The 26,354-nt window shown below is 36.4% G+C and overlaps 2 protein-coding genes across 2 annotated transcripts in view; one reads left to right on the forward strand and one right to left on the reverse strand.

Annotated features, from left to right (window-relative positions):
• Positions 1-26,269, forward strand: part of acsf2 (acyl-CoA synthetase family member 2) — a 43,076-nt gene extending 16,807 nt beyond the window's left edge. Inside the window, exons 10-17 of the mRNA XM_028567331.1 lie at positions 947-1,038; positions 1,186-1,262; positions 12,110-12,217; positions 12,965-13,116; positions 13,376-13,517; positions 14,468-14,578; positions 14,687-14,755; positions 25,735-26,269. Of these exons, the coding sequence (XP_028423132.1) occupies positions 947-1,038; positions 1,186-1,262; positions 12,110-12,217; positions 12,965-13,116; positions 13,376-13,517; positions 14,468-14,578; positions 14,687-14,755; positions 25,735-25,797 (814 nt within the window). The 3' untranslated portion in view covers positions 25,798-26,269. The remainder of the gene's footprint in view (positions 1-946; positions 1,039-1,185; positions 1,263-12,109; positions 12,218-12,964; positions 13,117-13,375; positions 13,518-14,467; positions 14,579-14,686; positions 14,756-25,734) is intronic.
• Positions 3,504-10,837, reverse strand: chad (chondroadherin). The gene is made up of 4 exons (XM_028567333.1): positions 9,857-10,837; positions 6,279-6,442; positions 6,038-6,195; positions 3,504-4,936 (listed from the first exon to the last, which is right to left on the reverse strand). The coding sequence occupies exons 1-3, from the start codon at positions 10,640-10,642 to the stop codon at positions 6,054-6,056; spliced, it is 1,092 nt and encodes a 363-aa protein (XP_028423134.1). The 5' UTR covers positions 10,643-10,837; the 3' UTR covers positions 3,504-4,936; positions 6,038-6,053.
• Positions 26,270-26,354: the final 85 nt, after the last annotated feature.

Consider the following 26,354-nt stretch of genomic DNA (forward strand, 5'->3'; position numbering starts at 1 on the left):
TTAGTTGTTGTAGTTGTTCATGGCGTAGCAGGACATAGCATGTCATGTACTGTTGTTATACATGTTTTCTCTGTTTCCTTATTTTGGAGTTTATGTCATCTGTGGTAATGTCATACATGTTTGTTGGTGTTATTAATCTCATGAATGTTTGGATGTATGTGTTTGTCCTCATTAGGATGTATGTGTATGTCATTTACTGTTTTTGGATGTATGTCTACGTGCTCAGCTTAAACAAGCTACCCAGGGATGTACAAAGAATTTCAGCCTTTGACTGACAATAAAGTTGTATCGTATCGTATGACGAAACAGGGCACTGCAGGGTGTAACCGGACGTAGCAGGGTGTAGCAGGACATAGCATGACGTAACCGGGCACTGCAGGGTGTAACTGGACGTAGCAGGGTGTAGCAGGACATAGCATGACGTAACCGGGCACTGCAGGGTGTAACTGGACGTAGCAGGGTGTAGCAGGACATAGCATGACGAAACAGGGCACTGCAGGGTGTAACTGGACGTAGCAGGGTGTAGCAGGGCGCGGAGCAGGACCACGGCGACAGCTGCAACCATGATTTAGGTGCCATCTTAATCCAGGGAAAACTGCAGGGCGAGAAAACATAAGGGCTCCGGGGAACAAGCTCCCCAGTGCTAGGTTAGTAAGAAGCATTTGCACACAGATGAAAAGAGAGAAGAGCTCAGTGTGTCAAAGGAAGTCCCCCGGCAGTCTAAAACTATAACCGCATGGCTAAGAGCTGCAGAGAAGCAGAGATAGGGAGGTGTGCGGCTCGGTTGGAAACTTAGACGCAGTCATATTTTCAAATCTCCAGTTATCTTTTAGCACTGACTTTATGTAGGGCCCTATGAAATCGGCGTTTAGCTTTTTTTTTTTTTTGGGGGGTGGAGAGGGGACCCTGAGATGCATTCTGTTAATTTGTCTATTTCTCCTCTCAGGTGCACCTACATCTACGGCACCCCCACCATGTACGTTGACTGGATCAACCAGCCAGACTTGGCTAAATATGACTTGTCGTCAGTTCAATCAGGTGAGAAAAAGCCCGATAGTCTGCTTTTATTGATAGGACGAAATAACTCCTTTTTTTAAAGATTATTTTGTCTTTGTCTGTGGGTATTTCCATCAACTGATTGCTGTTGATTTCACAGGTTACATGCTCTTTTGTTTTTTTATGTAGGCATCATTGCTGGTTCCCCTTGTCCTCCAGAAGTTGTGAAGAAGGTCATTACTATGATGGGCGTCAAAGAAATAACAGTGAGTCGATTTTACAAAGACTACAACTATTTAAAGTCAAATTAAAGTTAAATTTTCTGCTTTTTAAAATGTTATTACAGATAGTATAAGAAGCAAATGTATCTCACCAGACAAATGTGATCAGAAATTCACTTTAGTACAAAATGATTCAGTGATGCAGTTCAGCTTTCACACACCAGGGGGAGACAACATCCTAAGGTAAACGTCCATTAGATTTAGCAACAGCATGAATTAAAGGTCGACCGATATGGGTTTTCTCAGGCAGATGCCGATGCCGATCTTTTGAAATCCGGGTCGGCCGATGGCCAATATATGCTGCCGATTATTTTTGGCCGATATTTGCTTGTTTTTAACCTCTATTTGAAAGATAAAATTTAACACTAATAAGTACTTAAGATACACAAAATTTCTCAACAAAAACATTTATTGAACACTTGAACACCAGTCTGCACTTGTATACTTACATTAAACATGTATAATGTAAAAACATATATTGTATAAATAAAGAAAACTGGTAAGAAGAAAGAAAGAAAATAAACTTAACTTTGTCAAATAAACTTTTCAATGAAAAGATAAAGTTTAGTGCACTTAGCAGCATTTATCAAACATCTGAGAACAATAAAATAAATTAACCATTTTAACAATAGTAGTGCTGACACACAGTAGCAACCAGCAGCATTTCTTTGTTTTGGTGTTGGCTGGGTGAAGCGCTGCCATAAGGGGCTGGTTTTCTTTTCAGCCATCAGACTTAATGACTAAAAAAGGGGGCAAATACAAGGTTAAGTTAGTATTTTTGTATAGTATCTTCTTCAAGTCATTTTATAGATACTGTAGGTATAGATATAAAATCTAACATTTGTTTTATAAATCAGCTAATAATTCAATGCATTGTAAGTGATACAAGGCTAAAAACGTTTCTATCATCTTCCCAAAAACTGTCCTGAAACATGTATTTATGTTTTGTTTTGTTTGTTGACAGACAAAGCCAAATGGACAAAACCTAACTATCGCAAAAGGGGGGGAAAACAACTTTAAGCCATATGGTCAAAATTAAATGATTTAATAATAATGTAATAACTATAACTTATAACAATAATGTATTTCACTAGTAAATTGCTGTTGAACGACAAAAACAACCACCATGGCAAAAGGGTATTTTACAACAACTTTGAATGCACCGCGACGCACCGTCTGTGTTGTTCTTCAGACAAGTAGACAACCACAGCTGCACACTGCTTAATATACTGCTGTTGGATCCTATACACTGAAATAAATCACACTTTACACCGTTTAGCTGTCAGCATTTTCATTGTGTTTAATCCATCTGCTAGCTAACGGTAAGCTAACATTAGCTGCTGACGAGTGTAATGTTAACTAGCGTCACATGCCGCGATGTTTCTGTTATTCTAACATTCGTTTTCGAGCATCAGAGAGCAACGCAGGCATATCAGTGGCGCCGAAATGACTCACAGAAATCCGCGTTGCTATTCGGTCCGGTAGATACGGGTCGTTAAGGCACAGGGGCCGTATTAGCAGCGGGTCTACTCTGTACCAACCCTAGCAACGACGCTAGCAAAGCAAAGCCAGTCCTTCGCTAGCCTATGGTGCGGTGGTCTCTTTTAACTACAACTTCTTTCTCTGCATTGAGTTGACAACCCTCTCAAATATAGACACACAAACAGAACAAATAATAAAAGTCAGATCAGATCCACTGTCTGTGATTGCAAAATTCTAGCTTAATTATTGTGACATGACAGCATGACATGACAGCTATTAATATCCAAAGTTGCCGAACGTCATGTCGCCTATTCATGTTTTTTTCTCGAAGTTGGCAGTAACATGTCATACGTTTTTCATTAAATATATAGGACATTAAGAATTTAATCCTTACCGTTTTCTCCGAGGAACAGCTCCTTCCTTAGGCACTGGGTGAGGTCTGCTCACTCTGCTGGTAATTGACTCTAGGGGCAGCGTGCGTCGAACACGTGTTCCACAACAACAACAACAACAACAACAACACCAGGCTGCCGGCAGATGCGCCTGCCTATTAATCGGCTTGATATTGGCCGATGCCGATTATGTAAAAAATGCCAAAAAATCGGCCGATTCATCTGCCTACCGATTAATCGGTCGACCTCTAGCATGAATGTACACAGGAAGTCCTGTTGGGAGACTTTTTTTATGCAGAGATCCAACATTCGGCATCTTGTAGAAAAGTAAAGAGTAAGACCAAAAAAAAGCTTAATTTTGTAGAAAGTTTATTGTATGTGAGCACTTCCAAAAGTCAAGGAAATGTAAAGATATGAATATACATTAGATATACATAAAGTCAACAGTCAGTCAGTCTCAGAGTTGGTGTGCAAGAAATTCTTCACTTTTTCTTACAATTTAAATCAGTGAAATGTTGAGAAAATGTTAAGAATGTTAAAAATATTTTGCATTAAAGTAAATAGAAAATAGCACAACACGTAACATATTAATCTCTTTAGACTTATTCGTGTCTACATTCTTAGCGGAGCCAAAAAAAAAAAAAGGTAAAGTTTCAAAGATCCTTGGAGTGTTAAAATACCTTCATATGGGGAAAATGGCACGAAAAGAAAGACAGATACAATTTGTAAATTTCCTCCTATGATTCATCAAATAATACCCTACATCTTCAAAGTCTTATTGTCTCTTAAACTTCTTGGAGAAATAAGTCTTCCTCTACGTTTCGTCCTTTTTGTGGTCACTTTCTCGGTTTTCTCAGTCGGTGAGGGTGTAAGACTGACATCACAAAGTAGAAAAGAGGGTAAGCGAGTGTTAGAGGATGTATTTCTCTGCCTCTTTATCTTTTTTGGAGCCATAGCTGATTCATTGTTTATAAAGGTAACCACCAAAATAAAGGAGACTTCATGTCCAGTTTGTTAAAGCTGCACTAATCATTATTTTTGTCTATCAATGATGGATCAAGTGACTGTGTGTAAAGAGTTCACTTGAATTCTTTTATGGATTAAATTAACAATATATAACGTGTAAATGAGTGTGCTTTAGAGGTGCTGGTAGGTTGGACATAGGCTAGCTGTTTCCCCCTGTTTCCAGTCTTTGTGCTAAGCTAAGCTAACTGGCTGCTGGTAGCTTCAAGACCTTGATCTTGAAGAGTGGTATAGATCTTCTCATATCTCTCTAAGTTTAAGCATAATTTCCCCCAAAATGTCAAACATTCCCTTTGAGCTCATCTGGTTTGAGTTTACATTATTTTCATGCTCATCAAGAATTTGAACTTTTAACTTCGAAGATAACTTTCTCCTCAGGGAAGAGCATTCAGACTTTTTGTATTCACTGTTCTCTGAGATCCTGAACGCACCAGGAAAACACAACATATTTGCCCTTAATGCTTTTTGTAGCCTTCATTTACTCAAACTGCATCCTTTGTTTGGTGGTTACTTTAATGTTGCACTTTTCCACTTCAAACTTAAGTCTTTATCTATAATATAAATAAATGAAAATTAAGCTCTTGATATGTTTGGGTGTGAGAGAGACAGACAGAGGGCAAGTGTATTTATGAATGTGTTTGTTGACACAAGTGACAATATTTGACGGATGAATAGATGGACAGCCTTGAAGTAGAATGAGTTAGCATTGCTTTTCGTTGCATGTGTAGCCAGTCACCTGGACAGGCTCCTCCTCGGCGTCTCCTGTGGAAAAGACACAAAATCAGCAGCCAAATTAAACAGTCTGCCCTCCAACAAGAGACCCCATGACCTGGACTCGGTGCACTGGACCCCAGGGCCGACATGGAAAAGTTCAGACGGGGACAGAAAGTTCTGTGGTCAGGAAGAGAGGACTGAAAAACAAAATCATGCAAAGCCAGCTGTGGGTCACTCCAAAACCAACTTAAACCTCATGTGGTAGCTTCTCCAATCCAATGTTGCATTGTACATAATTCCAGTTGAAAACCTTTACACCAAACCACCACAGGAGGGATGTGATTTTGAACAAAACTGCACCTCAGGTATTTGCAAAAGTAGCGATCACAGAGGGTGTCACTTGAAAAACATTTAACTTAACTATCATTTAACTTTATTTAAAGTTGGAGTGTCTCCAGTCATATATTTGGATGCCGAGTTTGCAAAAACAATAGATAAAACTGGTTTCTCTCAAATGTTACTGATTTATATTTACCATTTAAAACCCCTAGACAAAGTAAAGACATTTAAGGAAATGTGCTTATTCATGTTTTTACAGAGAGTTAGATGAGCAGATTAGTACAACTCTCACGTCTGTACAGTACAATGAGAAGCAACAGCCAGCAGCCAATTAGCTTTGCAGAAAGACTGTAAACGGGGAAACAGCTAGCCTGGCTCTGTCTGAAGGTGAGAAAATCCATCTACCAGCACCTCAAAAGCTCACTAGTCCAGCAAATTACTTCCTGTGAAACCACAAAAGTTTTTTTTTAACTTTGTTTTCTGTACAGATCAAACAAACAATATGTAATGTCTTTATTAGTGAGCTTTACAGAGGTGGTGGTAGGTGCATTTTGTTACCTTTTGACCCCTGTTTTCAAGTTTGTATGCTATGCTAATCTTCTCCTGGCTGTAGCTTCATATTTATCGAAGAGACACGCGTGGTATTGATCTTCTCATCTAGCCCTCAGCAAATAAAGCACATTTCCCAAATATCGACCTAATCCTTTATTGTGGATTTTATTCTCTGATTAGGTCAGTTAGTGAGATGTGGATAATGTAGAAAAAATTGTCTTTTCTCGTTGTGTCCTCGGCTTGTTCAGTGCCAATTACCTGTACAGCTGCGTGTTCAATGACGTGGACCCTTTTTGGCTCTCTTTGTCTTGACTTTGCAGCCGCTTAAGGCGGCGCTGTCTCTCACTTGCTGTCCTTTCTGCTGAGGTGGATATGCACACACTGCGTCCGGACGATTGCGGCTAGAGTCCATCCACCTGCGGGTAGAAACCGGAAGATAAGGAGCAGAGAGTTTGTGCTGCTAGCGGGGCTGTATAGTGTTGTTTCAGGTGAGTCTCACCTGCGCAATGGAGCTAGCTGGCACGTGCAGCTCCATGGATTGCTGGAGAGCGTGAGGTTGGTGAGGGTGCCAAACCCGAGGCTTTTGGGAAGGAACTTTAGCTTGTTGTTGTCCAGGTGCAGTGACTTGACCGCCGTCACACCAGTGAACGCACCATCTGAGAACTAGAAAAAGGACAAGCCGTATGAGTTGTCGTTTTTTTTTAGTTTTTTATCTGAATGGCTGCATTTTCATAGGACTTTTCTGACATTCATCCATTCACACACACATTGATAGCATTAAGGTACCATGCAAGGTGCTGGCCCTGCCATCAGAAGCAATTTGAGGTTTTGAGTCTTTCCCAAGAACAACATGTGAAGCTAAGGATCAAAGCATTAAGGAATCCTTTTTGGCAATAATTTAAAAGGTCCCATATTGTACAATTGTAGAAATGCACACAGCCCGTATTCAGAAACTGTGCCTTTAAACGAGCCGTGAGGACTTCCGTACGGTTGTGATGTCACAACTATACTATATATAGGTAGAAAGTGCAGTTACAGTCATTCTCCGGCTGCAATGATTGTGCAGAGACGCAGAGAGGGCAGATGCAGAAGACCCGGAAATGCTGACCAATCGGAGCGAACTGGACTTTTTCGGGAGGGGGGCTTAAAGAGACAGATGTTAAAACGGAGCGTTTCAGACAGACGGTGAATACAGGTATATTCAGAGAGATATTATGAGAAAAATGTGTTGTTTTTTTTTTTAACATAAAGCATGTAAACATATTCTAGTAGAAACCCCAAATACGATCAACATGAAAATGAGCATGACATGGGACCTTTTAAAGGCCCCATGAATCAATGCACATTTTATTGTAGTTCTGAGCTTGTGGTGTATGCAGTGTAGATAACATGGTTCACACCACACACCGGGCAGGCTGACCCTGACCAACACCAACAGCCATCCTTGTGTCTGTCAGACAGATGCAGAGCGAGGGAATCTCACCAGTGTGTCTCTGGCATGAAAGCCTCCTCTCATCCTTCCTTCTGCACTTGCACTTCTGTAAACACTGGCGGTCACTGTCCTGCGTCTTTCTCGCTACTTCATATGCATCTGCGAGGGCGCTAAAAGCTTCAGAGAGGTGCGAGGTGAACCGTTGTGTCAAAGTTTAGTCTCCTCCAGGAGGAAGAGGAGGGCGGATGAGAGCTTTTGAGCTTTTGAAGGGTTGTTTTAAGCGAGTCTGGAGGAGATGAGGCTGTTTGGAAAATTCCACTGTATAGCGACAAGTAGCCGTGGGTTTAGTATTTTGAAGCAATGAAAGATGGATGACTTCCAGCATGGCCAAGGTGTTTTCGCTCTTTCTGTCGTCTCTCTCTTTGCCAGGAAGGCTTGCAAAGGGCCCAATTGTCCATTCAACTGGGGCGATGGCAAGCTAAAAATACTCCTCTTCATGCACTGTGGAACACCCTGCCTCTCTATTTACCTGTCTCCTCACCCCTCCTGACCTGTTTACAAGACGCTCCCCGGGAAAGTAGAAAACACACCTTGCTGAAAATAACACTTGTGTAATAATTAGACTCGGACATGCTTGGCCGAGGTCCAGCAAACAAAACCACTCTAAAAATACCTGCATTTGGCTGGAAAATGGTTTAATCTCCTCGGCTCTGTGTGCTGCTTCCACCTGGCTTGCACACAGTCCCAGCGTGAGAAGGTTGTTATTTTACAGTTTTCCCCTCTGGGATAACTCCATACTGTGGCACAGGTACACTCAAATATTGGATTAACCTCAAGTATGAAGCAAATGTGCACTCAGGGTTGTCTGAGAGGTAGTGTGGTATAGCATAGAGCTCATAGTGTATACGTTCATAGTGAAGCTGTGTAAGATCTGGATGAACAGATGGATGTGGAAACATCTGTCTTTCTGATATTTGAATATCATGTCATGATGAAGATTAAATCCCTGGATTAGGGTCAAACGTTCACCATTTAGCAGCCAGACTGTAGTATTCATGATTATGGGCTGCTGCTTATTGGTTATATAAAAGGGAGCCTGAATGTCTAGGAAGGCATCATCTTCAGTCTGTTGTGGAAGTAAAATTATGAAGTAGTACTTTCCAGCTGTCTCACTTGTTGGGAGTAAAAGGTTCGGTTCACCCAAATTACAAAAAAGAAAAGACATATTTTGGTATCACTTAGATCTTAACCTGCAGATCACTTTAATCTTGATAATCGATTTATTCCTTTTTGTTTATAAAATTGTGAAAAATGTATCTCAATTTTCCAGAGCTTAAGTTTACGTCTTCAAATGTCTTGTTTTGTTCGGTCAGAAGTCCAAAACTTCAAGATATTCAATTGACAGTAATATAAAAAAGAGAAAAAGACATCCTCACATTTTTTAAGCTGGAACCAGCAAAGTATTGGCATTTCTGCTTGAAAACCAAATCTAACAATTATTCAGTTATCAAAATTGTTGATTATTTTTCTGTCAATCGACTTCTTGATTAATAGACTTAACGTAACAGCTCTAACTTCTGTTTTAGGGTTTTAGGGAAGAAGCTAGAAGATGTAAAACCAAAACTATAATCATGGCTATATACCAAAGGTTTTTGTAATTTAGGTAAACATATCCAGTAAAAAGTTTCTCCAAAGGGAAGTTGATGACTGATGGTTTAGCTTTGTATATTGAAGTTGCACGGCCATTAAGATTATTTTATGTTCACGACAAGTCAGATCTCAACACTAGACATCAGGAGCTATACAGAGTAGGGCAAAAGATTGAAACATGCAGCATCAGGTTTGCATTATCATGTCACACTGAGGCAGATGGAGATGAGCTAGAACACATAACCCAACCACTGCATACTTCAAAATATTCAGTCACAAAATCTGCTTCTAATAGGATTAATATATATATATATATATATATATATATATATATATATAGAGGCATCCATTCACACAGGTGTCAAGATATATACTGTGTGAAAAATGCCTGTTGGCTGCAGACAAGGGGGTGTTGACCATTGGCAAGCCCCTACATACAAATATGCTAACGAAATATAGTCGAGACAGGTTGCCTGACCAAAACAAATATTATTCCAACACACAGTATAGTATAGAGACTTTTTCATGAGAGGAATTTGTTATTCTGACCTTGAGTTAGACAATTTTATTGAATGCATAGGATTAAAATCACTTGCAAACACTGTATTTCCAACGGCTAGCTCTCTGTCATGCCCTCTGCATGACTCTATCTTTTCTTTTTAATGGAAATGTAGTTGAATACATTTAGAATATTTTGACAGGTGGTAAGTAGCACTTGATCTATCTTATCTCACAGTTATGGTGCCCTTTATGGAGTTTCAGTTCAACTCCAAGGGGCTTTATTGGCATGGGCAACATACGTTTGCATATGTGAAATAAAAACAAAAAGGTTCTTACAATAAGTAAAGATCTAGTAGAATAAAGTGTAAACAAAGCTGTCTGAAATATTTGGCTGCAGCAGCCTTCGGTGCTTTGAATGTCTACATGTTGGGCATTAGATATTTGAAATCATGCCACATCTGTCTAGTAAATATTCAGTAAAACCATAGACTGACCTTTTCCAGACCCATGTTGTCCAGGTATAGGTTCTCCATGTAGCGCCCAAAGCTCTGGAAGGCAAAGTCTGGGATGGTCCTCATGGGGTTCTTTCCCAGCGTGAGTTCCTCCACCACTCGTAGTTTGCTCATTGCCACAATGGGATAGGTGGACAGCTTGTTCCTCTCCAGGTGAAGTATAGCCAGGTTCTCCACGTCGTCAAGAGAGCCCGGGTGCAGGGTCGTCAGCTCGTTCCCGCTCATGTGCAGCCAGCGCAAGTCTGTGGCACCGGCGAAGGTCCCCGGCCGCAGCTCCCGGAGCTTGTTGTCGTTGAGCTGCAGAATGAAGAGGTTGATCATGGGGGAGAAGATGCCCTTAGCGAGGTCGCTGATCTGGTTCCCATCTAGGTAGAGGTAGGTGAGCTCGGTCAGGTCCTCGAAGGCGCCGGGCTTGATGCTGTTGATGTCGTTGTTGGACAGGTAGAGGTAGATGAGCTTCTTCAGCCCCTTGAAGGCCTGGGATCCAATCTCTCGGAGATGACAATGCTGCATGTGCAGAGAGATAAGTCCCTTGCTTTCACCGAAGGCCCCCGTAAGTATGCTGCCCAGGTTGTTCCTCTGCAGGTTCAGCAAACGGGTGACCTCTGACACCTGGGGGATCTTCTTCAGCCCGACGTTGTCGCAGATGACGTGCTGGAGGTCCCCGTGGCAGTGGCACGGGCTGGGGCACTGGCCCGGGGCTCCCTGCACCGCGGGGCCCAGGACCAGGAGGCAGGTCCCCAGCAACAACCAGCTCACACAACGCATGCTGACGAGCTCGCTGACTTGGTTAGAGCGTCTTCCAGTCTTTTACCAGAAGAAGAGCGAGCAGCCGAGTCCTGTAAAAAGCTTCAGAGGGAAGCAGAGAAGATCTCTAAAGAAGAGAGGTCGAAGTGCGTTTGTGTTAAGAGAGTAACAGACGGAGAGAGAGAAGGAGTGAAAAGGTGGGCGATGCACTTTTGAGAGGAGGATGGCCGGTCAACAGAACACACGGCACTATTTATAACATTTACTTGAGGAAAAAAAACGAGGAGGGCTTGCCAGGGTGTTAGAGTGAGAGGTCTGCAAGAGGAACTCAAGTGTCTGAGAATTTAACCCTAAACGAGCAGTAAGACAACGCGGGACGAACTCTATACTCTTTGCTGCATTTTTTGCAGAACATAAACCCTCTGACATTGTGCTGGATGCGCATGTGCAGACAACTCATAAGAGAGAAGACACATGCTCTCTGCTATTTTCCGTTTATAGGCGATTGTTTAACAACGTGGCCGGTCAGGTTCGATCCGTGCACGCTTCCAGACGCCTCTATTGTTTTTCAGTCTGCGGTGGCAGGAAAAGTAGCCACCCCTGTGCAGCTTTAGAACCAATAATAGTCTCCAGATGGCTGGCAAGAAGTGAGATGATGTTTCAAGTCATAACAATTGCAAAAAGATATTCACAAAGGAAAGTTTCAGATGCCACTTTACATTCCTGTGTGCATTCCTTCTTTTGAAAAGGAGCGCTGTATTATGTAATGTTCTTTTTAAGTCAAACCTGTGAGTTGTTAAGGTGATTGTGGCTCTCAGGTTTCAACGGCAAGACATTGAGTAGTTATTTTTCAAAGCCTGTCACTGTGAGGAAAAAAAAAAAAAAAAAAAAAGATGAACTTGAGCCACGACCAGTCAGATCTGAGAACAAAGCTTTTGGTGTTCATTACACCTGCTTTTAATAAGAAAGGAAGGTTTAGGAAAAAAGTGCAGCGGGATTTTGTTCACTGGCTCGGGTCAGTTTGGCTTCAGTTGGCTGCGTTTTGTAAGTTGGATGGACCCACCCAGGATAAATGGAATCTAGAGTTTACTTAACAAATCTGACATTTTATTGGGAATATCGTCTCCTCCCTGATTTTTCCAGTTAAAGTTCTCGCCTCTAAAATGCCCTGATGGTCTTGTTTGTCCACCATTCTTTAACCTTTCTCCATCTGATTTATTGTATAATTTATGCCACCAACCTGTCTCTCTTCTCTTCAGATTTTCTTATTTCTTATTAGAAAAAACGCTTTATTTTCCACTTAAACAGGAGTATTTAAGTACAGCAGTTGAGTGAATAAAACTCAGCTTAAATTAATCTGCAACTCTTTTGATTAGAGATCATTGTTTGAGTAGCTCTTTAAGCAACTGTCAAATCAAAAAGTGTGTGTGTGTGTGGGTGGGTGTTGAACCTTCTCTGTTCACCACATGCTGTTTGTGTGATTGACAGATTGGATACGGCACTACGGAGAACAGCCCCGTGACGTTCTGCGGCGCCCCGTCAGACAACCTGGACAGGAAGTGTGAAACCGTTGGCTACATCATGGACCACATAGAGGTACTTTAAACATCCTCATTCATTCAGACCCTATGTACAAAATGCATTATTACTAGTTTGTGTCCAGTGTATGTACCAGTTATAATAAGTATAACCTGCATAACCGTGTCTAAACTTGTAGTTTAGGACAAACCCAAAAAATTTGGGAAAAAGTATCCTAATAAGCCACTTCCTGTCCAACAGAGAGGTTTAGATTTACTCATAGTTGGATATTAGTGTTGGTGTTTTTAAAATCTCATTCTCAACAGTCGGGATACTTAAGCATTTATGCCATACGTCTAGAATTCCTCCCACTGCTTATGTTTACTTATGGTGTTGACCTCCAGTTCCCATTTACCCTTTACATCCAATATATCGTCAGTTGAATCCAAGCGAATAGTACTGTATAGACAAAATACTATTTTCTCAATCCAGTACTGTTCTAAACTAGTTGGTACTTATCCAGGGAAGTTATTTCACCCTCTGTAGGGTTGTTATCAAGATGATCGGTAACGGCTTCTTTTGTTAGTGCTTGTGGCTGGGATGGTCGTTGGAGACACCTGAGGCCAAGTCTGAACGGCCATTGTTGGCATTGTCACATGAGGCCAAATGTGAGCATTTGTTTAATTGGTACTTCTTTAATGTTGTCCCATTCCTTGTATGTCACCAAAAATGTTGTATCTGAAAATATCTAAACAGTTCATTAGATGCAAAACCATAATTAACTTTGTGTAATAAATAGCTAATGTATAATCGAATGCTCCGCAGGCTAAAATCGTGAACCCTTCAACAGGAGAGATCGTGCCTCTGGGGATGCTGGGGGAGATTATGATCAGAGGCTACTGCGTGATGTTGGAGTACTGGGGGGACGAAGCCAAAACACGAGAGTGCATCACTAAAGAAGGATGGTACAAAACTGGGTGAGTGAAAGCTGTCAGTTGTCTTGTATTTATACTGCACCGAGCGTCACAATATTAAACTTTATTTTGGAAGCAGCACTGACAACAGAAAAACATCAAATGCATATGAAAGTATATGCAATAAAAAGACTTGTAAACATGAAGTATTTGGTCTTTATTTATGAGACAACCACAGTCAAATAAAAAAAAAAAAACACTTAAGTGAATACTTTTCTTAGTCCAGTTGCTGATGTTTAAATGTTTTCTGTTTTCCCTGCAGAGACATTGGCAGCTTGGATGCGCACAGCTACCTCCGAATCGAGGGCAGGATCAAAGACATGATCATCAGAGGAGGAGAGAACGTTTACCCGGCGGAGATCGAACAGTTTCTGCACACGCACCCCAAAATCAAGGAGGCACAGGTGAGCTCAAACAGCCGGCGCTACGAAAAGCATGACATGAACATTTTATATAGTTCATTCATTCGCTCATTTCATTTATTAAATATATATAATATAATAGACCCAATTCACGGCAATGTCTTTTCAAAGTCCGGATGCTTATGATTATATGGTGATTCTGGGCTAAAATCACGAGCATTTCCTTATTCTTTTCTTTCTTTATTCCTTAGTTGGTTATATATTCTAGTGAGTTGACTATGTATTGAGGATGTGAGAAACGTTGATAAAAGGGGTTGGTGATGTAATGTAATGGATGCTGATGTTGTTGACGATGGTCATTGTTGATTATATTGTGTCATCTTTGTAGGTTTTATATGCACTTTTTCTACCCTACGTAGGTTACTTTGACGCTGCTATCTGTGCACCTTGTACTGGTATTTATTTGTTGATCATTTCTTGATCATCCCCTGTGTTAATTACACAGAGAGCGGTGGCGACTGGGGCATGATTAGATTGCAAATTGAAAGGTTGTGGTTCCTTGACAAGAAAAACACTATTTTTTTCTGAGTTTCTTTCTCGTAAATTTGTGACTTTAATCTGAGAGATTTTCTGACATTTTTCTTGCCAATTTACTGTATGACTCTCAGATAGTTTTCAGTTTGTTTCTTGTAAATGTACAACTTTAATTTCCAAAATTCTGAATTTGTTCTCAGATTATCAACCCCCTCTCCCAGCTTTGTCATTTTGGGCTTTTTACCTACAATGGCCCTAATAAACCTTATTAATAAATTTGGAGATGTCATTTTAGAACCAGACACAACTTATTATTCAAAGAAGAGAATTTTCAAATGTCTTAAACTGTGTCTGTATTTGACCATCTGATTTGATGTTTCTGTACACTGTATGTTTTGCATCAGAAACGATACCTTTTTTTCTTTTGCTGCAGAGCTACATGTTTTTGTTTTTCTCAGGTGGTCGGAGTTGCGGACCCCCGCATGGGTGAAGAGGTCTGTGCCTGTATCAAACTAGTAGACGGAGAGGACTGCACTGAAGAAGAAATCAAAGCTTACTGCAAAGGACAGGTGAGGCCCAATTTGCTTTTTAATATTTCATAATGAGCTGCAATTATTTTGTACTTTCTCTTCCTGTCAAACATGTTTGAATGACTCTGCTCCATCTGCTCCCTTCAGATCGCTCACTTCAAGATTCCTCGCTACGTACTCTTTGTGACCAGCTACCCGCTCACCATTACTGGAAAGGTAAGAGCTCATATATATTCCTATGAATGACAGAAAAACAAGGTTTATTTGACTGTGTTTATTAAGACACATCCAGACTTAGGGATGGGCGATATGAAGAAACTTAATATGAATATAAATAATTAAATAATATCACAATTTCAGCAAAAACTTCGATATCGAGACAATATTGTAGGGTTGATTATTGGTGCTTTCACAAAATGAAATGTAATGAGATTTTTGATAAATAATCGTCAGTAACATGGATATAATGAATGAGTGGGTAAAGGCAAATATAATGTCGCTTTGCCAGACCCGTCTGGCTAGTCCACACAGCATTCTGGGATGGGAGAAAAACCTGCTCTGGTTTATTGGCATTTCTTTTCAACTAGAGCCCGACCGATAAAGGATTTTTAAGACCGATACTGATACAAATATTTGATGATTTAATAATCCATTATTCCGATATATCGGCCGATATTTATATTTAAAAAAAAAAATCCAGAAATGCGTCCTTTTGAACAAAAAGACAATAATAACAACAAGAATTGCCAACAGGGACATTGCAGCGCACTGTTGTAGAAGTTTTCCTATGAAGCAGCAGCGTTTAGAAATATCAATGATCAAATGAAAACGAATAATGACCTTTTGAGAATTAAACCAAAGTTTGGTCTTTGAGTATTTATTTACATTTGCAAATGGAGAAAACACAGTTTCAAAGGTACACGCAGCACAACTGAAAATGTCTTTCTAACCTAAAGTCTAAACATCCAAACATCATATAGTGAAGACCTCTGTTAAGCCACCCCTCTAAATGTATCTTTTAGTATGGCCATAGTTGAAAAGAGACATCATTAACAGTCACACCATTGTCTCACCTTCCCAGTCATCGGCCTTCTCCGCTTCTATAAGCGAAAAGTCAACAATGTGAGAAGGTTCAGGCTAGTAGAACTAAATAACTCTACTGGGCTATAGTTCACGGTTGCCAACTATTTCACTTGGAGCCTTTTGAATCTACACATGAAGAAGCTTAATCTTGTGGCGTTATAAAACAATCAAACCAATGGTTAATATCATTAAACAAATGGTTAAAATAAAATTTGCCACCACAGGGCCCTCTGGTGGACCAACTATGCAACGCCTACATTCAGAACATGGTTAAAGGGTGTTTCGTCCATTTATTTTTATTTTTTTAATATTCAATTATCAGAATAATTTGTCATTTGTTATTATAAATGATTCTGGTGAATGAATATAAAAAAAAAAAAAATAATAATAATTTTTTTATTTTTATTTCTTTATTGGCCATTATAAATGCCGATACCGATAGTTTGGAATATGCCTAATATCGGCCGATAATATCGGCCTACCGATATATCGGTCGGGCTCTACTTTAAACCAATCACAATTGTCTTGGGCGGGGCTAGGCTCCACACGGAGCCGCTCCAAAATAGCCTCGGGAAGGAACTTGTACGTTCAGAAGTTGTTTTAGTCGTGCAAGAGAAAACTCATTACTCTAATGCAGCCTTTAAAGGCCCTGAACACCCACACAGGTGTTGTGAGTTAATCTGGCTGATTGGACCTCTGCCCAGGTCTGTGTGACTGTGTTTAGACTGATTGATTGATTGATTGATTGATTGATTGATTGATTGATTGATTGATTGATTGTCATCATCCTGAGTCTCTTGTTAACTTTGTTGCACCATTTAGGGCAGGAAAAAATGAATGCTTTACCATTATTATTGGTAGAAAAGATTTGTGATGGGTGCCCAGATACCTCAGTTGGTAGAGCGGGCGCCCATATATAGGGGTTTACTCCTTGACACAGCTTGAGGCCTGGGTTCGACTCTGACCTGCGGCCCTTTGCTACATGTCATTCCCCCCTCTCTCTCCCCTTTCGTGTCTTCTGCTGTCTTATCAGAATAAAGGCTGAAAATGGCCAAAAAATAATCTTAAAGAAAAGATTTGTGACCTAATAAATTCCCATCTAAGCTCTGGCCCACCTTCAACCAGAGCAGAGGTCTAATCAGCCACAATAACTGAAATCACCTGTGTGGGTGTTCAGAGGCTTAAAAACCAGAAAAGCAACAACATTTATGGTAAAATCTAAGACGAGATATAGTCTTATATCACAATATCTATATAATATCGACATGTTGCCCAGTCCTATCCAGACTAAGAACGAGATCTGTAATAGTCACTGATTAGATTAAAATTAGGTGATGTCCAACACAAGAATCTCAACTCCCCTCTGGGTCTTGCATTTCTCTCATGGGATTCTGTTCCAAATAATGTACTGTAGCCATGGCGTAGTGTTTGAACAGGCCTGCCCCTGCACGCCCCCAGACAGGAGGGTCAGGGAGCTATTAGCACGTCTGCACGCACACCGCGTCCTGTTAGATGAACCCAGGAGGGAGGTGGACCTTGTCCCAAAGCAGTGAATCAGATAAAACCAACCCCTCCATCTGACACTCCTTTTACTTCATTTAACTTTATTTATGATCCAGTCAGGAATAACAGTGCTTTTCAGCGAGTCCTAGGTACATAACATCAACACAGGAGTCACGTTTGAAAGCCTGTAGACTATTTAATTTAACTGATTCCAGATAAGTGACACATAGTACCCCCCCCTCTCTGAAGCCTTTGACCAAACCGTTCTAGTATTGGGGGTGAAATGTGATGCATGTACAGTTACTGTAAAGGAAGAGACATACTATGCTATAATTTTTGTTTTTTTTACTTTTTTAACACACTTTTTCGACACACCATGACTTTTTTTGACATACTATACTATGACTTTTTTTAATCTTATCGACATACTATACTATGACTTTTTGGACTTTTTTCAACATAATATACTATGACTTTTTGGACTTTTTTCAACATACTATACTATGGCTTTTTTCAACATACTATACTATGGCTTTTGTCAACATACTATACTATGGCTTTTTGGACTTTTTTCGACATACTATACTATAACTTTCTTTTACTTTTTTGGACATACTATACCACAACTTTTTTATCTTTTTAACATACTATACTATCACTTTTTTCAACATACTAAACTATGACTATTTTTAATCTTTTCGACATACTATACTATCACTTTTTTCAACATACTATACTATGACTTTTTTCGACATACTAAACTATGACGTTTTTTAATCTTTTCGACATACTATACTATGACTATTTTTTGTCCTGAATCAAATTTCTTATTATCACTATTAAGGTCATAGCTGGTTGGCTTGGGTTCCATGACTTTTTTTCGACATACTAAGGCTTTTTTTGACATACTATACTATGACTTTTTTCGACATACTTTTTTCAACATACTATACTATGACTTTTTTCGACATACTATACTATGACTATTTTCGACATACTATACTATGACGTTTTTTAATCTTTTCAACATACTATACTATGACTTTTTTCGACATACTATGGCTTTTTTCGACATACTATACTATGACTTTTTTCAACATACTAAACTATGACTTTTTTTAATCTTTTCAACATACTATACTATGACTTTTTTCGACATACTATACTATGACTTTTTTCAACATACTAAACTATGACTTTTTTCGACATACTATACTATGACATTTTTTAATCTTTTCGACATACTTTACTATGACATTTTTTAATCTTTTCAACATACTATACTATGACTTTTTTTAATCTTTTCGACATACTATACTATTGGCTTGGGTTCCATGACTTTTTTCGACATACTATACATGACTTTTTTCGACATACTATACTATGACGTTTTTTAATCTTTTCAACATACTATACTATGACTATTTTTTGTCCTGAATCAAATGTCTTATGCTCACTATTAAGGTCATAGCTGGTTGGCTTGGGTTCCATGACTTTTTTCGACATACTATTGCTTTTTTCGACATACTATACTATGACTTTTGTCGACATACTATACTATGACATTTTTTAATCTTTTCAACATACTATACTATGACATATTTTAATCTTTTCGACATACTATACTATGACTATTTTTTATCTTTTTGACATACTATAATATGACTTTTTTTAATCTTTTCGACATACTATAATATCACTTTTTTCAACATACTTTTTTCAACATACTATACTATGACTTTTTTTGACATACTATACTATGACTATTTTTTTGTCCTGAATCAAATGTCTTATGCTCACTATTAAGGTCATAGCTGATTGGCTTGGGTTCCATGACTTTTTTCGACATACTATACTATGACTTTTTTCGACATACTTTTTTCGACATACTATACTATGACTTTTTTCGACATACTATACTATGACGTTTTTTAATCTTTTCAACATACTATACTATGACATTTTTTTAATCTTTTCGACATACTATACTATGACTTTTTTCAATCTTTTCGACATACTATACTATTGGCTTGGGTTCCATGACTTTTTTCGACATACTATACTATGACTTTTTTTAATCTTTTCAACATACTATACTATGACTTTTTTCGACATACTTTTTTCGACATACTATACTATGACTTTTTTCGACATACTATACTATGACGTTTTTTAATCTTTTCAACATACTATACTATGACTTTTTTCAACATACTTTTTTCGACATACTATACTATGACGTTTTTTAATCTTTTCAACATACTATACTATGACTTTTTTCAACATTCTTTTTTCGACATACTATACTATGACTTTTTTCGACATACTATACTATGACGTTTTTTAATCTTTTCAACATACTATACTATGACTTTTTTCGACATACTTTTTTCAACATACTATACTATGACTTTTTTCGACATACTATACTATGACTTTTTTAATCTTTTCAACATACTATACAATGACTTTTTTTATCTTTTCAACATACTATGAATTTTTTCAACATACTATACTATGACTTTGTCGACATACTATACTATGACGTTTTTTAATCTTTTCAACATACTATACTATGACTTTTTTTCGACATACTATGGCTTTTTTCGACATACTATACTATGACTTTTTTCGACATACTATACTATGACTTTTTTAATCTTTTCGACATACTATACTATGACTTTTTTTAATCTTTTCGACATACTATACTATTGGCTTGGGTTCCATGACTTTTTTCGACATACTATGGCTTTTTTCGACATACTATACTATGACTTGTATTCGACATACTATACTATGACATTTTTTTATCTTTTCAACATACTATACTATGACATTTTTTAATCTTTTCGACATACTATACTATGACTATTTTTTATCTTTTTGACATACTATACTATGACTTTTTTTAATCTTTTCGACATACTATACTATCACTTTTTTCGACATACTATACTATGACTATTTTTTGTCCTGAATCAAATGTCTTATGCTCACTATTAAGGTCATAGCTGATTGGCTTGGGTTCCATGACTTTTTTCGACATACTATACTATGACTTTTGTCGACATACTATACTATGACATTTTTTAATCTTTTCAACATACTATACTATGACTTTTTTCGACATACTATACTATGACTTTTTTCGACATACTATACTATGACTTTTTTCGACATACTTTTTTCAACATACTATACTATGACTTTTTTTTATCTTTTCAACATACTATGAATTTTTTCGACATACTATACTATGACTATTTTTAATCTTTTCAACATACTATACTATGACTTTTTTCGACATACTATACTATGACTTTTTTCGACATACTATACTATGACTATTTTTTGCAGTGAATCAAATGTTTTATGGTCACTGTTCATCTCGTAGCTGGTTCCACACTTTAAACTCTTTATACGAGCAATTTTCCAAACGTCAACGAAACAGTTGAATGGGGAAAACACTTCTGGAACCAGAGCCATTAAAAATGTGGGTGGTCACTGTTGAGATGACGTTTTTGACCTTTTTTCAACATCCTATACTATGACTTTTTTTAATCTTTTCGACATACTATACTATGACTTTTTTTGACTTACTATACTATGACTTTTTTTAATCTTTTCGACATACTATGCTATGACTTTTTTCGACATACTATACTATGACTTTTTTTAATCTTTTCGACATACTATGCTATGACTTTTTTCGACATACTATGCTATGACTTGTTTTATCTTTTCGACATACTATACTATGACTATTTTTTATCTTTTCGACATACTGTACTATCACTTTTTTCAACATACTATACTATGACGTTTTTTAATCTTTTCGACATACTATACTATGACTTTTTCGAAATACTATACTATGGCTTTTTTTAATCTTTTCGACATACTATACTATGACTTTTTTTATCTTTTCGACATACTATACTATGACTTTTTTTATCTTTTCGACATACTATACTATGACGTTTTTTAATCTTTACGACATACTATACTATGACTTTTTCGAAATACTATACTATGGCTTTTTTTAATCTTTTCGACATACTATACTATGACTTTTTTTATCTTTTCGACATACTATGACTTTTTTCGACATGTTATACTGTGACTTTTTTGACTTTTTTCGACATACTATATTACTTTTTTTTACTTCATTCGACATACTATACTATGATTTTTTCCCAACATACTATATTATGACTCTTTTTTACTTTTTTCGACATACTATACTATGACTATTTTTTGCCCTGAATCAAATGTCTTATGCTCACTATTAAGCTCATAGCTGGTTGGCTTGGGTTCCATGACTTTTTTTGACATGATATACTATGACTTTTTTTATCTTTTCGACAAACTATACTATAACTATTTTTTGCAGTGAATCAAATGTTTTATGGTGACTGTTCATCTCGTAGCTGGTTCCACACTTTAAACTCTTTATACGAGCAATCTTCCAAACGTCAACAAAACAGTTGAATGGGGAAAAACACTTCTGGAACCAGAGCCATTAAAAACGTGGGTGGTCACTGTTGAGATTACTTTTTTTGACATCCTATACTATGACTATTTTTTTGTCCTGAATCAAATGTCTTATGCTCACTATTAAGCTCATAGCTGATTGGCTTGGGTTCCATGACTTTTTTCGACATACTATACTATGACTTTTTTCGACATACTATACTATGACTATTTTTAATCTTTTCAACATACTATACTATGACTTTTTTCGACATACTATACTATGACTATTTTTAATCTTTTCAACATACTATACTATGACTTTTTTCGACATACTATACTATGACTATTTTTAATCTTTTCAACATACTATACTATGACTTTTTTTATCTTTTCAACATACTATGACTTTTTTCGACATACTATACTATGACTTTTTTCGACATACTATACTATGGCTTTTTTCAACTTACTATACTATGACTTTTTTTAATCTTTTCGACATACTATGACTTTTTTCAACTTACTATACTATAACTTTTTTTAATCTTTTCGACATACTATGACTTTTTTTGACATACTATACTATGACTTTTTTCGACATACTATGCTATGACTTTTTTCGACATACTATAGTATGACTTTTTTTATCTTTTCGACATACTATACTATGACTTTTTTTTATCTTTTCGACATACTATACAATTACTTTTTTTTATCTTTTCGACATACTATACTATGACTTTTTTCGACATACTATACTATGACTTTTTTCGACATACTATACTATGACTTTTTTTTATCTTTTCGACATACTATACTATGACTTTTTTTAATCTTTTCGACATACTATACTGACTTTTTTTGACATATTATAGTATGACTTTTTTAAATCTTTTCGACATACTATACATGACTTTTTTCGACATGTCATACTGTGATGTTTTTTTAACTTTTTTGACATAGTATACTATGATTTTATTTACTTTTTTCGAAATACTATACTATGATTTTATTTACTTTTTTCGACATACTACACTATGACTTTTTTCGACATACTATACTATGACTTTTTTTATCTTTTTGACATACTATACTATGACTTTTTTTGACATACTATACTATGACTTTTTTTAATCTTTTCGACATTCTATACAATTACTTTTTTTATCTTTTCGACATACTATACTATGACTTTTTTCGACATACTATACTATGACTTTTTTTATCTTTTCGACATACTATACTATGACTTTTTTTTATCTTTTCGACATACTATACTGACTTTTTTTGACATACTATAGTATGACTTTTTTTAATCTTTTCGACATACTATACTATGACTTTTTCGACATGTTATACTGTGATGTTTTTTTAACTTTTTTGACATAGTATACTATGATTGTATTTACTTTTTTCGAAATACTATGATTTTATTTACTTTTTTCGACATACTACACTATGACTTTTTTCGACATACTATACTATGAATTTCCCAACATACTATATTATGACTCTTTTTTACTTTTTTCGACATACTATACTATGACTATTTTTTGCCCTGAATCAAATGTCTTATGCTCACTATTAAGCTCATAGCTGATTGGCTTGGGTTCCATGACTTTTTTCAACATACTATACTATGACTTTTTTCGACATACTATACTATGACTTTTTTTTATCTTTTCGACATACTATACTGACTTTTTTTGACATACTATAGTATGACTTTTTTTAATCTTTTCGACATACTATACATGACTTTTTTCGACATGTCATACTGTGATGTTTTTTTTAACTTTTTTGACATAGTATACTATGATTTTATTTACTTTTTTCGAAATACTATACTATGATTTTATTTACTTTTTTCGACATACTACACTATGACTTTTTTCGACATACTATACTATGACTTTTTTTAATCTTTTTGACATACTATAGTATGACTTTTTTCGACATACTATACTATGACTTTTTTTAATCTTTTTGACATACTATACTATGACTTTTTTTAATCTTTTTGACATACTATACTATGACTTTTTTTAATCTTTTTGACATACTATACTATGACTTTTTTCGACATACTATACTATGACTATTTTTTATCTTTTTGACATACTATAGTATGACTTTTTTCGACATACTATACTATGACTTTTTTTATCTTTTCGACATACTATACTATGACTTTTTTTATCTTTTCGACATACTATACTATGACTTTTTTTAATCTTTTCGACATTCTATACAATTACTTTTTTTATCTTTTTGACATACTATACTATGACTTTTTTCGACATCCTATACTATGACTTTTTTTTATCTTTTCGACATACTATACTATGACTTTTTTTATCTTTTCGACATACTATACTGACTTTTTTTGACATACTATAGTATGACTTTTTTTAATCTTTTCGACATACTATACTATGACTTTTTTCGACATGTTATACTGTGATGTTTTTTTTTAACTTTTTTGACATAGTATACTATGATTTTATTTACTTTTTTCGAAATACTATACTATGATTTTATTTACTTTTTTCGACATACTACACTATGACTTTTTTCGACATACTATACTATGAATTTCCCAACATACTATATTATGACTCTTTTTTACTTTTTTCGACATACTATACTATGACTATTTTTTGCCCTGAATCAAATGTCTTATGCTCACTATTAAGGTCATAGCTGATTGGCTTGGGTTCCATGACTTTTTTTTCTTCTTTTCGACATACTATACTATGACTTTTTTCGACGTACTATACTATGACTTTTTTTTAATCTTTTCGAAATACTATACTATGATTTTATTTACTTTTTTTCGACATACTACTATTTTTTGCCCTGAATCAAATGTCTTATGCTCACTATTAAGCTCATAGCTGGTTGGCTTGGGTTCCATGACTTTTTTCGACATACTATACTATGACTTTTTTTAATCTTTTTGACATACTATACTATGACTTTTTTTAATCTTTTTGACATACTATACTATGACTTTTTTTAATCTTTTTGACATACTATACTATGACTTTTTTCGACATACTATACTATGACTATTTTTTATCTTTTCGACATACTATACGACTTTTTTGACATACTTTTTCAACATACCATGACTTTTTTACGACATGTTATACTATGACTTTCTTTTACTTTTTTGGACATACTATACTATGACTTTTTTTTACACTTTTCGACAAACTATACCATGACTTTTGGGACTTTTTTTGACATAATATACTATGATTTTTTTAAACTCTTTTCGAGCTCATAGCTGGTTGGCTTGGGTTCCATAACTTTTTAACTTTTTTCAACATACTATACTATGACTTTTTTTTGCGCTCTGTGTGAAACAAAAACATTCAGCTTTTATGTACATACAAGTGAAAAAAAAAAAAAAAAAAATATATATATATATATATATATATATATATATATATATATATATATATATATAAGCAGCTCTTCCATCTTGTTGGCCAGAGCAGACATTTGTCAGATGTTTTGATGGGAGAGCAGTTCCAAATCCCAGCTGTCGCAGTTTAAAGCGCTCCAGCTCGTTGCTCCTGTCTGCATCTCCTGCAAATCCCACAGAAAGCTGCTCCTCCAACAACTGACAGCACTGCAAAACCTGCTGTCACACAAGAACTACATTGTTTGGTGGAAGAATGATTATTTGTTCTAAATAAATTATTGCATGTTTTGTTGCAGTGTTTTTTTCTTTATAATATGATGATAATGTCATAGTATGTTGAAAAAAGTCAAAAGTCATAGTATAGTATGTCGACAAGTCGAAAAAAGTCATAGTATAGTATGTTGAAAAAATTCAAAAAGTAAAGTAAAAAGTAAAAAAAAAGTGGTATGTATGCTATAAAAAGCTACAGCCATGAGTTGCAGTCGTGCATAATGACAGCTGTTCTGGTGCAGAACCTCACTGACTTTGCTGTTGTTCACACAGGTGCACATGACAGAATTACGATTTTTTTTGTTTTTGTTTTGGAGAGGCTTTTTTCAAAACTTTTAATTAATTCCTAAATTCTTACATGTTACATCCAGTTGCAGTCTTCTCCTTCAGTAAAACTCACAACATATGTTTCTGTCTCTTCTTTCAGATCCAGAAGAACAAACTACGCGAGGAAGCTGAGAAGCTGCTCAAACTGAGGAAGAAAAAATGAGGACCAGCTCATGAGAATTCAACTACTGTGTATCATGTACCACAAACACCAATTGTCCACATGTTTAGGGAAGTTACTGAGCCTTTGGTAAATTACATATTTACAATTATATACTGACATATTATATTATATATAATTTGTGACCCATTTTTAATAATTCTATCTTCAGTAGGAACCAATGGGTTTAGGGTTGAGTGACAAACATTAGGGAAGTTGTTAAGTATTTCGAGATGGACTAACAGATTCTTGGGTTTGGTCTTTTCAAGGGATTTGACAATAACAAAAATAAAGACTAACATCATTCTCTGTAATAATAAAGGTGTAATAGGAAATGTGAACTTGCAGTATACTGAAAATAAGCGGAGAAATAGTTGGTGCTCAGTGCTCCACTGTTCTTTTTCATTCAGCAAAAAGCTATTCAAATATTTTTACATCAACTTGAAATAAACTTTGTACTACATTATTAAAACCAGGCATGGGTGTTTCTCTTTTAACGGGAAGAATGAAGGTATTTCTTATTGATCTCTGTGGCAGGTGCTCACCTCTTAAGCCCTTGG

Source organism: Perca flavescens, chromosome 21 (assembly GCF_004354835.1).
Source record: "Perca flavescens isolate YP-PL-M2 chromosome 21, PFLA_1.0, whole genome shotgun sequence".
In the NCBI taxonomy this organism is placed as follows: Eukaryota; Metazoa; Chordata; class Actinopteri; order Perciformes; family Percidae; genus Perca; species Perca flavescens.